The 15284-nt window shown below is 43.5% G+C and overlaps 1 protein-coding gene across 5 annotated transcripts in view; it reads left to right on the top strand.

Moving 5' to 3' along the window:
- The window catches only part of DDX43 (DEAD-box helicase 43), a 576458-nt gene that overhangs the window by 382149 nt on the left and 179025 nt on the right, over positions 1–15284 (top strand). For all 5 annotated transcript variants that reach the window (XM_069235691.1, XM_069235689.1, XM_069235688.1 and 2 more), the window contains one exon: positions 3801–3888. In XM_069235691.1, coding sequence (XP_069091792.1) covers positions 3801–3888 — 88 coding nt within the window. The remainder of the gene's footprint in view (positions 1–3800; positions 3889–15284) is intronic.

The following is a 15284-nucleotide window of genomic DNA, read 5'->3' as shown; positions in this document are numbered from 1 at the left end:
ACAGGAGGCCAGTAATCTGTCTGTGAGGTGGCAGCAGTTGGGACTGCCTGGAAAACCTCAGAAGGCTGCAATGGCTATACCGGTGCTCCTTTAAGAAGCCCCCAGAATGCATGGAATCATACAACCAATGCTTGCAAAAGCCTTGGACTATGATTCCAACATGTTTGATACCAAACATGGCCGTATTCAGAGTTACATTGTGAAGCTGGACATAGGTGGTGACCTATGTCCAGTGCACACATAAAATGGTGTCCCTGCACTCACGAAGTCTGGAAAAATGGTCCTGCAGGGGTGTTCTCACACACAGGTACTCTGCTCCCAGCCTTCACTGTGGAAGGCCTGCAATAAGGGTGACTTACAAGTGACCTGGTGCAATGTAAATGGCAGTGAAAGGGTGCATGCACCATTTCACACAGGCTGCAATGGCAGTCCTGTAGAAGCCTTTGCATGGGCTCCCTATGGGTGTCAAATGCTGCAGCCCATAGGGATCCCCTCGAACCCCAATGCCCTGGGGTACCTAGGTACCATATACTAGGGACTTATAAGGGGGCACCAGTATGACACTTTGAGTGAAATACTGGGTTACCAGTATGCAGTGACAACATTTTTATAAGAGAGGGCATAATCGCTGGGGTCCTGGTTAGCAGGATCCCAGTGAACATAGTCAAACACACTGACATCAAACAGAAATTGGGGGGAACATGCCAAAAAGAGAGTACTTTTCTACCGTTTAAAAAAAAAAAAAGGCAGTTGATGATTGAGGCTTGGTATTTCGCTGAGACTGACTCAGGCTGCCCGGTCTAATTGCCTCCTGCATTCTGTAGGTAAAACATGCCCATTGGCATATGCAGGCTCTGGAATGGTATATAAAGACCCAGTGGGCACCGCAACATGGGAGTCTCTCTGTCCTGGTCCAGATATCGGTGGGAACTTCAAAAGTCTGGCAGTGGTGGCTCAAGGACCTCAATTGGCTCTACAGCATATCTCTCCCCTCCCCCATCCAGAGCTCACAGTGATAGATGTGTCACTTCTGCGTTGGGGCGGCCACTTGGAAGAAGTGGAGCTCAGTGGCCTCTTGTCTCTGGTGGAGATTCAGCTCCCCATCAGTCTGTTGGATTTGAGATCGATCCATCTGGCATTTAAAGTTATTCTTCCTTCCATCTAGGGAAGGCTAGTTCAAGTGTTTGTGGACAACACCACTGCCATGGTAGTATTAAAGAAACAGGAGGGGTTGGGCTGTGGACCCTATGTCAAGAGTCTCAATGTCTCTAGACATGGCTGGAACATCAGGGCATATTCCTGGTGGTTTAACATCTAGCAGGCTCTCTTATCACCAGCACAGACAAACTCACCTGTTGTTGCCTAGCAGATCATGAATGGTGTCTTCATCCAGAGATGGTACAAGGCATCTTCCAAGATTGAGCCGAACCTTGGGTAGATCTGTTCACACTGCCGAGAACATGCATTGTTAGCACTTCTATGCGTTAGAGTTTCCAAGGCAGCTCTTGCTTGGAGGCTCATATGCACCTTTCTGCTGATACGCCTCATGTTCAGAGTTCTCAAGAAGATGAGGAATGACCAGGCCTGAGTTGTCTTAGTTGCTCAGGATGGGGCATAAACAGTATGGTATCCTGAACTTCTGAGCATTTTTCTTCAGTTAGGCTACCTCTTTGTGTGGATCTTCTGTAGCAGCAACAGGGCAGGGTACTGCACCTGAATCTGATCAGTCTCTGACTGAATGCGTGGTGATTGAGCAGCGACAGTTCAAGGTGCTTGATCTTCCTTCCGAAGTGTGGTATGTCATCCCGGCAGTCAGCTGTTGTTCTACCAAAACCATCTATGCCTGCATATGGGACACATTTTTGCCTTGGTGTACATCTTAAGCCATTGATTCTCTGTCAGCACCCTTGTCTGAAGTCCTTCTGTTTGTCCGCTTCTAGCCTAACAAGGCTTTGCTTTGGGCACAGTTAAAGGATATTAGTCTGCCACGTCCGCCTTTCTATGGTTGCTGGACCAACTTTCCCTGTTTAAGGCACCCATTGTGAATGGATTCCTTAAAGGTTTACAGCAAGTTTCCTCCCACACATTTCATTATGCCCTATTATGACTTGAATTAGTTCTTATGTTTTTAATTTGTTCTCTTTTTGAGCTGATGCACAGCTGCCCACTCGGACTCCTAACTCTGTAAACTGTCTTCCTTGTGGTGATAACATCTGCCAAGAGGGTTAGTGAATTGCAGGTACTTTCAGTTAACCCTCTCTACACTTCATATTTCCCAGACAAAATGGTTCTTTTAACTACAGCATCCTTCTTGCCAATGGTGGTCACACTTTTTCTTGTTGATCAAAACATCACCCTGCCTACTTTCTACCCCCAACCCCCTTTCATCCTTTTAAAGAAGAGCAGAGACTCCAGCACCTGGATCCAAAAAGAGCATTATTGTTTTATATTTATCTTACCAAAGAATTTCAGGTGGACAATCAACTCTGTTGTGTTTTCAGGGGCGAAGAAAGATAAGGCAATTCAGAAGAGACCCATCTCTCGAGCTCACTCTACCAGAGCTAGAGTTGTAACCACTGTATTGGCTAGAGGAGCCATAGTACTGGACAGCTGTCAGGCAGCTACGTGGGCATTGTTGCTGGTTTGCTAAACACTACTGCGTCAACAGCCAGGTCCAGCAAGATGGGCATTTTGCCCACTGCGTCCATTGGGACTTCTTAGTTTAAAACAGTTCCAGACCCACCTCCGGAAAGTGATTTGCTTTGGTATCTATTCTAAGGTAATGACTATCCGGCTGGAAGCCTCTATCTGATGAACAAGTTACTTACCTTCTGGAATGCTTTAGCTGCTGGAGACTGTCTAACTGATATTCCTTACTGGTCATCCCCATTTGGCGAACTGCCTTTGAACATTGAGAGATACTTTTGGACCTCACAGGCACACAAGTCCTCCTCAGTTTGTCTCCGTGCTTCTGGTGCAGGAAAAATAGTCAAGAACTGAGGTCAGCGTGCTGGGGTAGTGCCTATATAGGCACCACAAAAGTCACTTTCGACATGGATATCACCATGAAGAGCAGAACTACACCACCTACCAGTTTGCTCAGTAACACCAGTTTTCTCAAAAAGGTCCAGATCCAGCCTGGCACCTAGGAATATTCTAAGGTAAGGAATCTGCAGTTAGATCATTACCGGATAAAGGCTTACCAAAGGTAAGTAACTTGTTCATCAGGAAAATAACAATAGCATGTGGTTCGTTATTTGCTGGATGCAATAAGTAACAATAATTACAAGTTGCATACGTGAAAATTGGGCATACCATGCGGATTTTGGTCCCTGTCCAAAATCTGCATGCCTTGGTATTTTCCGTGCCTTTTTCCCTTGCACCTATTGATATTTTTATTTATTTTTTCCAGCTATTTACCTGGAGGGGTTAACTATGGGGGTCGTTGTTTTCAATGAAACTCGTAATTGTGGCGTATGCAGTAACAGGAACTGCTGTATATATCACCATTAACTGGGCCTCTTTTAATCAAGCCCCAAGTCATATTACTGATATCCGTTTGTATTGTACTGTGAAGGATATTATCTGCTTTACTCTCTTGTTGAGAGGTATTTTTAATAGCTGTTTGTTCCGGTTTTGCCAAACGTTTTTAGAAAAAGATATTTGGCATGCACCCAATCCATTGAGAGCCTTCAGGAGGTGTTAACTTAGGTATTCACTGCTAGTGTAAATGTTACCCACTTTATTTAAAAATGTCATCCCTAGTTTATTTGTAAAATGTTCCTTCTCGTTATTTGTAGCCGCACAGGTGAATCGATAACCCTTGTTACTAGAAAGGACTGGAGAGTGGCAGCTGAATTGATTAATATTTTAGAACGAGCAAATCAGGTAAGAGGCACAGCCATAAAATAGATCCATATTCTACTAGTTTGAAAGAACAGCTATTTAGAATGTTGTAGTTTCCGCTGTGTTTTGGATATCACCAACACCACTGACTACATGCTTTTGCAACAGCACATGACTAAAGGAGAAGCTAAAAAGATGGTGGGCTAATGGTAACTAAAAACAACTGTTTACTCCCCCCCCCTTTCCAAACAAAGATCAGATCTATTTAAACACTATTAAGTTTTTAGCACAATTAATTACAAATTAATTCATCAAATCTTTTTGGTTTCTTTACAGTTCTTCCCAGTAATGTTCTAATTCCAGAAGGATTCAACGAGTTCTGGGTTATAGATTTTCTACCATTCTTTATGTGAACTTTCCGACCCATCTTTATGTTGACCTGTTTAGTACCACAATTGGTGTCATAAAATACTTAATTTTTATTTTGAGAAACTTTAATATCTTTCTTTACTGTTTCAGCATCACGCTTCACTATTCTACTTTTTTCCATTGTCCTGTAGGCTCTCATTATTCTAATGAGACTACTGGATTTTGAGCGGCAGAATTGCCCGTGGTGTGGGGAGACGGAGTCTGACCCCCGGCAGGTGACACCTGTCGCTCCAATCCAGATTTTGCTCCAGCCAAGTAGCAGTGCATCATCTCTGCCCGAGGGAAGGGATGACTGAGCAGCGCATGACATAATTGGTTTCTCAGGCAAGCTATGGTCACTCAGGTTTCATCTGTTTCTCTCAGTTACATTAGTCTCATATATACAATGACAAACAGAGGCAGTATATGTTTCAATAATGTTTTTAATGAAGCAACTGCAACTTAGATATCAAAGCGTGAGCTGCAATAACCAGGACGACACAGCATGACAGTATTATAATTGTGACAAGGAGAGTGAAGCATGAGAATAACGCTACCATATTATCACTACAGTCAGTAGATTAACTCCTACCTAGGCTATAATAGAGCACAGCGTGTTAAGCTCTAATTCTGCCCTTCAGGTTCCCCTGGGAAGACATCATCCACCCCCATTACCTGAGCAAAGGCCCACGGTCTGCAAAACAGTTGCAGCAAAGCATTTGGCAATCAGCATACAGATGTGGTTCTCTGGCTGGAATCTCCCTCTACCGTGTAAGGGACAGGGAAGTGTTTTTATAATAACACAGCTGATGTTCTGAGAAAATGTCCCTACATAAGGATGTGTGTTTTCTACGAATGTCGGAGACTAAACTTCTACCACGTTCACCGGCAATGTACCTTGCTGTTGCCTTGGAAGAAGCACAGAGTGAGCAAGAATGTCTTGTTTGAGAACAGAGTGTTGGCCTAGGCAAAACAGAAAATAAAACAAGGCCGTAAAAGTGGCTATTCTAACAATAATAAAATAAAGCTGAATAAAATATATCTAGGTTAGAGTGAACAGCGCCTTGGCCTAGTGTGTTAAAATAACGTGCCTGGAGTTATAGCTGAAATCGTTACACAACACCCTCCCGTTGTCGGTTGAAGGTGGTTCAAAGCCTAATGACATATAAAATTGTTACTAAAAAGCTCAACCTAAGATATACATGTAAAAATGTATGTCAATTATGACAAGTTAAAGGGACACGTGAACATAAAAAAGGACAATTTAAAACGTGAACATGTGGCATAAAAAGACTGAATTTCTAGAGTAATTTTGTGAAAAGTGCCAATCGATTCTGGGATCAATTGGACAGGAAATCTTCCACTTCGGCAGGTGTTAAAGTTGGAAAGGCATCGCCAAGAAGGATCGAGGAGCAGTCGTGTTCCATAGCCTCAACATCAGCCAAGGCGGCATTCCGTGGTGTGCCAAATGAGGAGTTAAGAGCCACATCCTCCAGGAAGGGCAACTCATAAGTAGCTTCCCGTAACAAACAAACCCTCAACGCGCATGTCTGGTAATGAGCCCTCAGCGAGAAGATCAACGTCCAACGAAAGCAAGCGCTACGTAGAAAGACAGACTTCCAGTGCGTGTTTGAAAGAGCACCAGAGGCACCGAAACACGGGCTGCACACAATGCAAAACCGGTCTGAATGACAGAGACCAATTGCTCCAGGAGTATTGCTCCAAAATACTGCATCATGCGTTAACGACACAGCTGCGTGGATGGGAGCGCTTTCATTACTCATTGTTGTGGCGGGAAAGTAATTGCGCATAAAAATAGGAACAGCGAAATGCCAGCTAATAAAGCCAAAGTTATTGGAAATCCCCCGAAAATACTAGAGAAAATGGCCGATGGTATTAGACTAAATATGGAAGAGAAGGTGTGAATGAAACCACAACCAACAGCCTTAAAGAAGCTTGCGATTCCAGTTGTACTGGATTCATTAAATATCCGTCCCACCAGTTCATAAAAGTGTCTCAGAAAGTTTGTACTTAAAAGGGACTTTATCTCTGCTGACGACCTTGCCATCTGAAGTACGTAGGTCTCGCGTGCAGATGTAAGGGCCACATGCTTTTGAAACAAAAAAAAGTCTTGAGTCTACTCAACTTGTCAAAATTCACATTCGAAGTAGCAATGTGATACCAAATGTCAGCTACCTCTTTTATCTTAGTGGGGGGGTGGGGTGGGAGGACGTTCCCGCAGCATGTAACAATGTTGGAGACCGAAACAACATAAACTATTCCAGCTCGCATCCCACAACAGTCCTCATCGTTGAGGAGGACATAGCTGACGTTTGAAAGCCCCTGGAACGTAAGTCTAATCAAGGGGACCGGAACTCCCTTCAGATAACAAGCTAAATTTGCTGCAGAAGCGTTACACGCCCCAGGTAAGGACAGCTGTTTACAAACCATCGAATGGCTGAAGTCTCGCATTCACTACCGCTAAGAAAGATTTCTTTCATACCACTGAGACATTTGTACGAGAAGGGAAGCTCACACATCTCATGGATGTAACTATCTCCCAGCCTTTCATATCTGCCTACCGGAATGTGTTTTAAACAGGAGGTGAATTAAAGTGTAGAGATAGGCAGATTAATGAGCCCGTGTATTAGCCTCTCAGCAGATGGTATTTCAGCAACAGTAAAAGACAACTTTTCTAATTTCTCAATGTTTAGCATGACATAAGTTGCTTCTTTCTTAGCCATTAGTTATTGTTGTCACGTTAAATTAAAGGAAGAAAACATTTCCCTTGCGCTGACATGTTCCAGGGAACGCGATCCGCCTTCAGGTCTTGAAGTGTCCAACCCAACTGCATAATGGACCGTAGCTGACTCTGTCCATGGTGTAAGGAAGACATATCTGTTTATATAATGTCTATAGCACTAGAGTCAATTTTATTTAAAGAGTATATCCAGTCGGACAGGGTATTAATCCCATTATCCACAACACCTAATGCCTTTCTTAGATTTTCTTGGTCTATTTGCCTTAATCGGGTAGCTGCTTCTTGTAGGGAAAGCTTCCATATTTCATTATGTACTTCATATAAGAAACGCTTTCTGCAGTGTTTTCTGGGGCCTAACAGGAAATCCTGTAAGTCAGTATTATTGTACAGGAGACTAAGGTGTTCTCTGCCCGCATCTAGTGAGGAAGTTCTTAACCATTGCTGGCATAGTTTCCCTACACTGTATGTTGTAACTATACCCGCATGTTTGGATGATATATAGCGAAGGTCTGGCCTATTAGTTCTAAAACCCCCTGAGGAGTTGATAAAACGTCGGTGACACCCTTTGGTATCTACTGGCCACAATAACCATCCGCCAGGACAGGTCAGTGAAACATTAAATGTACCATTCTGGAACCATTCATCGAGCTGATCTTCAGTTGCATTTGTAAATTTTGCCATTTGTAACATTTTGCCAGGGCAGGTATAGTGGGTGGGTGTTTAATTCTTTGATCTTTGCTAAGCCTAGACAACTTGTTGGTTGCATTGTTTCATTTAAAAATATCATTTGTACATGTATCAGGCATGCTCTAAATAAAGCTTCATTCCACCTTATTTGCCAATGTCTAGTTCCCCACACACTTTTTAAGTCAATTGACTTCAGCCAATATTCATAGCCTTCTATAGTCAACCAGGAAACAAAGGAATCCGAATATATACATTTTGTATTTGTCAATAATATGCGTATGTTTTCAGTAGGTGGCAATTTAAAATAATACAACTCAGCATTTTTAACTTCTTGCCCAGAAAAATATGTAAACTTTTCAGAATACGTTTTGGAACTCCCTTGTGGTGGAGTCAGACAATGTTCCCACTGTGTATAATTAAAAACAGTTTTGGGGCTGCTTGCTCTATGTATGAAATGGTGCCCATAATAATTAATGGCAAAACATGTCACCATAATTTTCTTTAGATTGATAAACATCTTCGTTTTCAAAACAGTGTAATACTGCAATTCAGTCATCATAGAATCAACTGTTTTCACATCCGAATCATCAGAAACAATCCCTGATATTATTATATCATTCATCAAAAGTTTGAACACATAAGGTATTTGAATGACGTCTGTAGGGCCGTATATATCAAAAGTTTCTTTATCCCAAACAATCCCATCAGGAATAGGTATTGCTGAAATGTTCACAAAAGCCAAGTCTCTTCGGACCTTCTGTGATGAAAAATGTGGTTTTAAGACCTCATCCACCAGTTCAACTGTTGATTTTTCAGGAAGAAAATGTCAGTTTATTAGCAAAAAGAAAGTTATGACAAAACCAATCCAAAGTAAGAAAACTATTAAAGTCAAGGAAAGCCATAGATAGTTCCATGGAAGAAAAAAGTATGCTATTTTAAGCCAGTTCATTAGCTTACATGCGTTTGACAGTTCAGGTGTTGAAGAGGCGAATGAGTCTGAGATGTCGTCGTTTCTATCAGCAAAATATCCAAAAGCAGTTTGTGCAAAAACTGGTGCTGTGTTAGTTAGAGGAGTTGGTGTTTCTTGCGGTGGCACTGACTAAATCGCACCATCCGTTTGTGTTGAAGCTGTATTGAATCGATCTATTTCTGTATTATTTGATGTTAGTGGAACCAATTGAAGATCATTTTCCACCCTCCCCAAGCTCTGAGAAGTGTTGGCATTGTTGCTCACAACTTGTAGAGGAACTTCTTGACCAGTAGTGAGAGGGATTCAGGAACTACTGGTTGTTCCCCTTGGTCTGCTGTGCAGGATTGGCCACATGGTGTAGTTTGAAATTGTCGATGGAGACACAACGATTTCCTTTGGCACCTGCCAACGGTGGTAGAATTACAGTTCTGGTACCGTGGATTCCCAAGACTGGGACTGGTGCTCAATAAGAAGGACCAAATTGCTTTTTCACAGCAACCTTTTTACGTACTAGATCCCCGACACTAGGAATCCAGCTGGTAGGCATTACAGGTACATCCTTGATTCCTGTCAAGGCAGCACTGAGAGAAGATGTGTCATCACGGAACTGTTGTAGATCCTGCAAGACAGTGACACGTTCATTTATGTCAAAGGGTGTTTCTGCTGCCTCCACGCCAGGACCATCAAGATCTGTAACATACATTCAAGTTCCAAAAAGGCACTTATATGAAGTACGACTCCCCCAGGGACCTTCTAGGCAGATTAAGTGCTCTTTGAACCCCATACAGGTGATTAAGCCAACTACGACCTGTACCTAAGACACTGGCTATTAAGGATTGCTTTAAATCACGGTTTAATCACTCCACACCATTATTTCCCTCAGGATGAAATGGAGACGAGTACTGGAGTAGGACCCCCAACGAAGCCATGGTGTCCCTGAATGCCCTTGAGGCAAAAGCAGGGCCCTGGTCTGAGTAGAAAGCCGCAACTGCATATGTACCGATAAAGACTCACAAATCTTTAACAGTCCGAGCGTCAGCTGAGCATTGTGGCCACACCCATATAAATCTGGAGCAAGAATCAACAGCGACTAGAATATACTTGTATGCACTGTCCAGTGTTAGGGGACCACAGCGGTCCATGTACACACATTGTAAGGGTTTATTTGAAATCAACAGGGGTGTCTGCGGCAGGCGTTTGGCAGTTGAAATCTTAATTTGTTGGCAGATGTCACAAAGGACATACTGCTTGGTCTCCTTGTAGAGGCCTGGCCATCACTAGCAGGCATGTAAGATTGATATTGTAGCCGCCACACCAGCATGGGCAGATGCTACCCCTTCGTGCGCTGCTTTAATCAATTTGTGGTCTTATATCTCTGTTGGGAATATCTCGCACCCCTACGCCTGGTATCTTCAGCATTCAGGAAACCTCCCATTCGGTAGGAATATTGGTCAGGAAATGCTTTTGGATAGGGCGTACCATCAGCTGTAGCTTTCACAGCAGCCCATATGTCTGCAGCCGGTTTTGAACTCAAACGAGTTACTGCAGCAACAGCAGCCATAGCCACTGCTGACTTTGCGGCTTCTTCAGCCAGTGTATTCCCAGGAATGTGTATTCCAACACGCTGGTGTCCAAGTGTGAGTACAACATGGCCATTTGGTAGCGTTTCCTTCAGATCCGCTACTTTCCCCCACAGAAGTCTGTGTTTAATGGTGTTGCCTTTAGAATCTTGGAACCATGCTGTCGCCAGTAATGCAGGTATTCATTGAAGGACTAGACACAATAGTATGAATCACAAACAATCAGTGTATACTGTGCAGGATCCATATGTTCCAGTGCCATCACCATAGCTTTGAGCTCTGCTAAATGTGCTGTGCAATCCCCTAGGGCTTGCGTAAATGTATGGAGTGGACAGAATTTATTGTCCTCCATATAGCCACGCATGACTGCGTAAGCAGCAGAGTATTGATGCTTTGTGCCTATTGCAGGTTGTGCTGAGCCATCGGTGTACATGACTCTGTGATATTGTTCAATAGGCAGCGTGTTTGCTGGAATTGGATATTCCAGCTTGTATTGCAGAAATCCTTGAGTTTGTAACTTTTGGTCAAAGATTTAGTCTACATCAGTGGCTGTCAAAGATGTGGCCCGTTGTATCCAACATGGATGTAATGCTTTGGCGTTTGGGACGTTTGCTTTTGTGACAGCCTCTAGGGCTCGAATCGGAGAAATGACAATAATGCGCTTGCCCTGGGCTAGAGGTCTTTCTTTAATTCCAGCCATCTGAACAGCAGTGAGAATTTTCTCTGTGGGAGCAAAGAGTTGTTCTGCTACTGAGTACAAATGTGATTTGTAAGCTATCGGGATGGTCTCCCCTTCATTCAAAGTTACATAAGTGAAACCAATGGCCCCAGCAATTACTCTGATGACCAAGTGTGTTTTGTTGTCCCTCCTGTGTAGCTGTTGTGCTGCAAGCATGTCTGTCTGCAGTTCCCTAAGTATTCATGTGTGTTTGACTGTCCAATATTTACTTGAAAAGTCAGGACATATTAAGTCATATAAAGGTTTTATGCATGACGCATAATCTGGAATGTAAATTCTGTCAAAATATAGAAGACCCAATAGAGATTGGAGTATTTTTATTGTATTTGGAGGTTGCAGTTGTGTGCTTTTTTCTAAAAATTGTGGCACTAGGCTCTTTGCTTCACTTGATAGCTCATATCCCAGGAATAGGACGCTAAGGAAGGCAATTTTTGTTTTTTTGAAGTTGAATTTGTAGCCAAATTTAGCAAATCCGACAACAATGTGGGCTACCCATCTTAAATGTTGTAGTAATTCATCATGTGTAAAATAAATATAATCTGCACAGGACAATGCTTCAGGGTCAATCTCGTGCAGAATTGCAGTGACACGAGCTGCAAACAGTCCTGGGCTGTTCTTATACCTCTGAGGTAAACAACCAAATTTCTTCTGGGAGCGTAGTGCAGTGAAACTTGTTTAGTCTCTACTCTCAGGCGCTATATTCTGGCAGAAAAAAACATTGGAAATATCCAGTGTTGTTTGGTATTTTTTTTATGCACTGTTGTTCATCAGTGCTGTGCTATGTGAGTTGTGTATAGCACATGTGTGTGTATGACTGTTTAAGTGTCTGTAGTCTAAGACTATTTTGTATGAATGGTCCGGTTGGCTAGTGGAAATAAAGGATTATTCATTGGGAGACAGTGTTCAATTACGCCCTGGTACTCTAGTTGTGTGAATATTTCTCTCACAGGTGCTTTTGCTTCATGTTTTATTGGGTACTGAGGTTGGGGTTGAGGTTAATTTTTAATGGGAATTACATGGTAGGGGGATTCTTTATCCCATCCTATATGGTTGCGATATAACGCAGGTAACTGTGTCAAAGCCCAATCAATGGCATAGGATTCAGTGAGTTCCTCCGGAACAAGGGACGAGAAAGAATGTTTAATAACATCTTCTCCATATGGGCAAGTACGGACAAATTCAGGTGGCCAATCTTGTTCGGCCAACAAAACATCATATATGTTTACTACGCCATCCCAAAAGATTGCGTCTATTATGCGCTCAATGTCTCCTTCTAACTGTAGCGTTACTTCATACACCCTATCAGGCGTGGAGACACGCATGTCTGCAGTTTCTACTTGTAGAAAGTCATCAGTTGCTTTCACCTCCAGATGCTATAGAAGACTCCAGCGAACTATTGTGACCTCTGCTGCGCTGTCTAGCAGTGCAAGTGCCCACTTCCTGTTCAAGAGGACCCTCTTGAGTGGCATGTCATACTGCGACTGCTGCCACCTTTTTCTTTTTAAATTGAGTTTTCTGTTGGGGAAGTTTCTCTTCCTTTTTAAGTGAAACCCCAGATGAGCGTTGTGATTCCTGTCTCTGTTTCACATACCCTGTTCTTCGCTCTGATCGCCCACCTCGCTCACTTTGTTTTTCCGATGAGTCATGAAAGGAACGAGATTGGCGTATATCAGTATATTGATATCTATCAGGCATGTTTATATTATCTCTGTTTCTGAGATTATATCTATTCTGTGGGGTCTCTGTATGCTGAGATTCTCCCCTCTTTTTTTTTTTTTTTTTTATCCCAGCGTTTCTTATTACCCTCAGAAGCTTGCTTGGAAAAATCTTTATTAGATTTGCCCTGAAATTGTAGTTTAGTTGGTCTGGCCTCTAGACTATCTCAATCAATGATAGAATAGGTCTCTGTGATAATCTTAGGCAGCTTGCATTCCTGATCCTGTTGAGGAATGTCACTGAGCCACATGCGCACTGCTAGTGCGTTTGCTTCCCCTTTAAGATTGCTTAAAATAATTGAGGATACCGTGGCAAAATTAACCATCAATTGCATCCCCAAGGCCAGGGCCAGGGCAGCCCCGTATTCATCTTGAATTTGCTTCAACACTTCTGGTAAATTGGCAAGTGCCGGTGTACCGTGTGCAGTTGTATAGAGTGCGGCAAATACTGTGCCCCAGGTATTACAATTATCTTTCATGTACTAATTATGCCTGCCCTACTTCCTTCTTTTGGACTTTTTTCCTTATGCAGGGTCATCCCCAATCTTTTTGCCTCCTGCCTCCTATTTTTTCAGACCTGTTTTTGCTGGCTTGAGAACGCTGAGCACTTTACCACTGCTAACCCCGGGGGTGGAGTGGCTAACCAGTGCTAAAGTGCATACGCTCTGTGTAATTTGTATTGTTGATTTGATTTCTATGATTGGCAAATTTGATTTACTAGTAAGTCCCTAGTACAGTGCACCAGAGGTGCCCAGGGCCTGTAAATCAAATGCTACTAGTGGGTCTGCAGCACTGGCTGTGCCACCCACATTAGTAGCTCTGTAAACATGGCTCATATCTGCCACTGCAATGTGTGTGTGTGTGTGTGTGTGTGTGTGCACAGTTTTAAAATGCCAATTCGACTTGGCAAGTGTACCCACTTGCCAGGCCTAAACCTTCCCTTTTCTTACATGTCAGACACCCCTAAGGTAGGCCCTAGGTAGCCCCAAGGGCAGAGTGCAGTGTATGGTTAAGGTAGGACATATACTAATGTGTTTTATACGTCCTAACAGTGAAATACTGCCAAATACAGTTTTCACTGTTGCAAGGCCTATCCCTCTCTTAGGTGAACATGGGGTCTGCCTTTAAATACGATTAAAGCGTAGATTCCCTATGGGAGTGGATAGACATGTAGTTTGGGGTCTCTGATCTCACAATTTAAAAATACATCTTGTAGTAAAGTTGATTTTAAAATTGTGTGTTTGAAAATGCCACTTTTAGAAAGTGGGCATTTACTTGCTTAAACCATTCTGTGACTGTGCCTGTTTGTGGATTCCCTGTCTGGGTCAGTTTGACACTTGGTTGTTTGCACCTCTCTCTAGACAGTGACACAAAGGGAGCTGGGCTGTAGCCTGCATACCCTGATGAGCCATCTGTGCTAGGACGAAAGGGAGGAGTGGTCACTTACACCTGAAAGGGCTGTACCTGCCCTCACACAATGCAGTCTCCAACCCCCTGGTGTGTGGCTGGAGCCTGTCCTGGGCAATGCAGGATTTCACAAACAAGAGAGACTTTCCTTTGAAGTAAGCCTACTTCACAGGTCAAAATGGGTTTAAGAAGGGCACCCAAAACCACAGACTTTAGATCACTTCTGGACATCAAGAGGGACCTCTGCCTGGAGAAGAGCTGAGGCGAAGTGCTGCCCTGCCTGAGACAGTGCTTTGACCGTGCTTCTGCTTCTGCCTGTGCAAGAGGACAAATACTGGACTTTGTGTGCCTTCCTGCTTGTGAAGAAATCCCCAAGGGCTTTTTCTGAGCTTGCCTCCTGTTGTTGAAGTCTCAGGGCCATCAAAAACTTCTACTGCCAACACCTAGGCTCTCTGCTGAGACTCCTGCCCTGCCAAGTGGTCCCCTTTCCAGTTCCTGGGGCCTTGGAAGGTGAAGCTGGTAGACCAAGACTGAAAATCCACGCACAGACCACAGTGCAGGGAAAATATCGACACACCTTCCGAGTCGCGGCTGAAAAATGACGCCCTGCCGGCTTCGAGTTGGAAAATCAATGCACGTAGCTGGAAGAAAGACACGCAGCCCCCGCTGACGGAGGCTGTTAACGTCGCAACCCTTATTGCGTGGTTTTGTTAATACCGTGTGGCAGGATTTTCGACACAAACCTTGCTAGGCACGGAAAACCGATGCAATCCTGAGCGACCCGAGTGCTGCCTATATCCACGCATCACTCCCCTGTGGGGAGGAAAAACAGCGCATGCTGACCGGAGAAGGAGAAACAACGCTCGGTCTCGCCTGCGGGTGAGAAATCGATGCACAGCTTACCTTTTTCGACGGACACTCGTCTGTGCATGTTATTTTCTAACACCTTTTGTGTGGGTTCCTGATCTAAATACTCCTTCACATTCTGAGAGTTTGCTTAGTGAGTCTCGTTCCAGCCACTGATTAACTTTCTCTCCTGTAACAACCAGATTCTCTGTGTACTGGTCTTCAAAAACCTTAATAAAAAGCCTTATCAACATATAATCCGCTTGTTGGGTATGTTCCTCTATCCTCTGTTTTGATCTTTGCCACTGCGTTCCTAGCTAAACTT

Source organism: Pleurodeles waltl, chromosome 5 (assembly GCF_031143425.1).
Source record: "Pleurodeles waltl isolate 20211129_DDA chromosome 5, aPleWal1.hap1.20221129, whole genome shotgun sequence".
NCBI classification, from domain to species: domain Eukaryota; kingdom Metazoa; phylum Chordata; class Amphibia; order Caudata; family Salamandridae; genus Pleurodeles; species Pleurodeles waltl.
The sequence above is the reverse complement of the archived record's forward strand: the minus strand, read 5'-3'. Positions and strand labels throughout refer to the sequence as shown.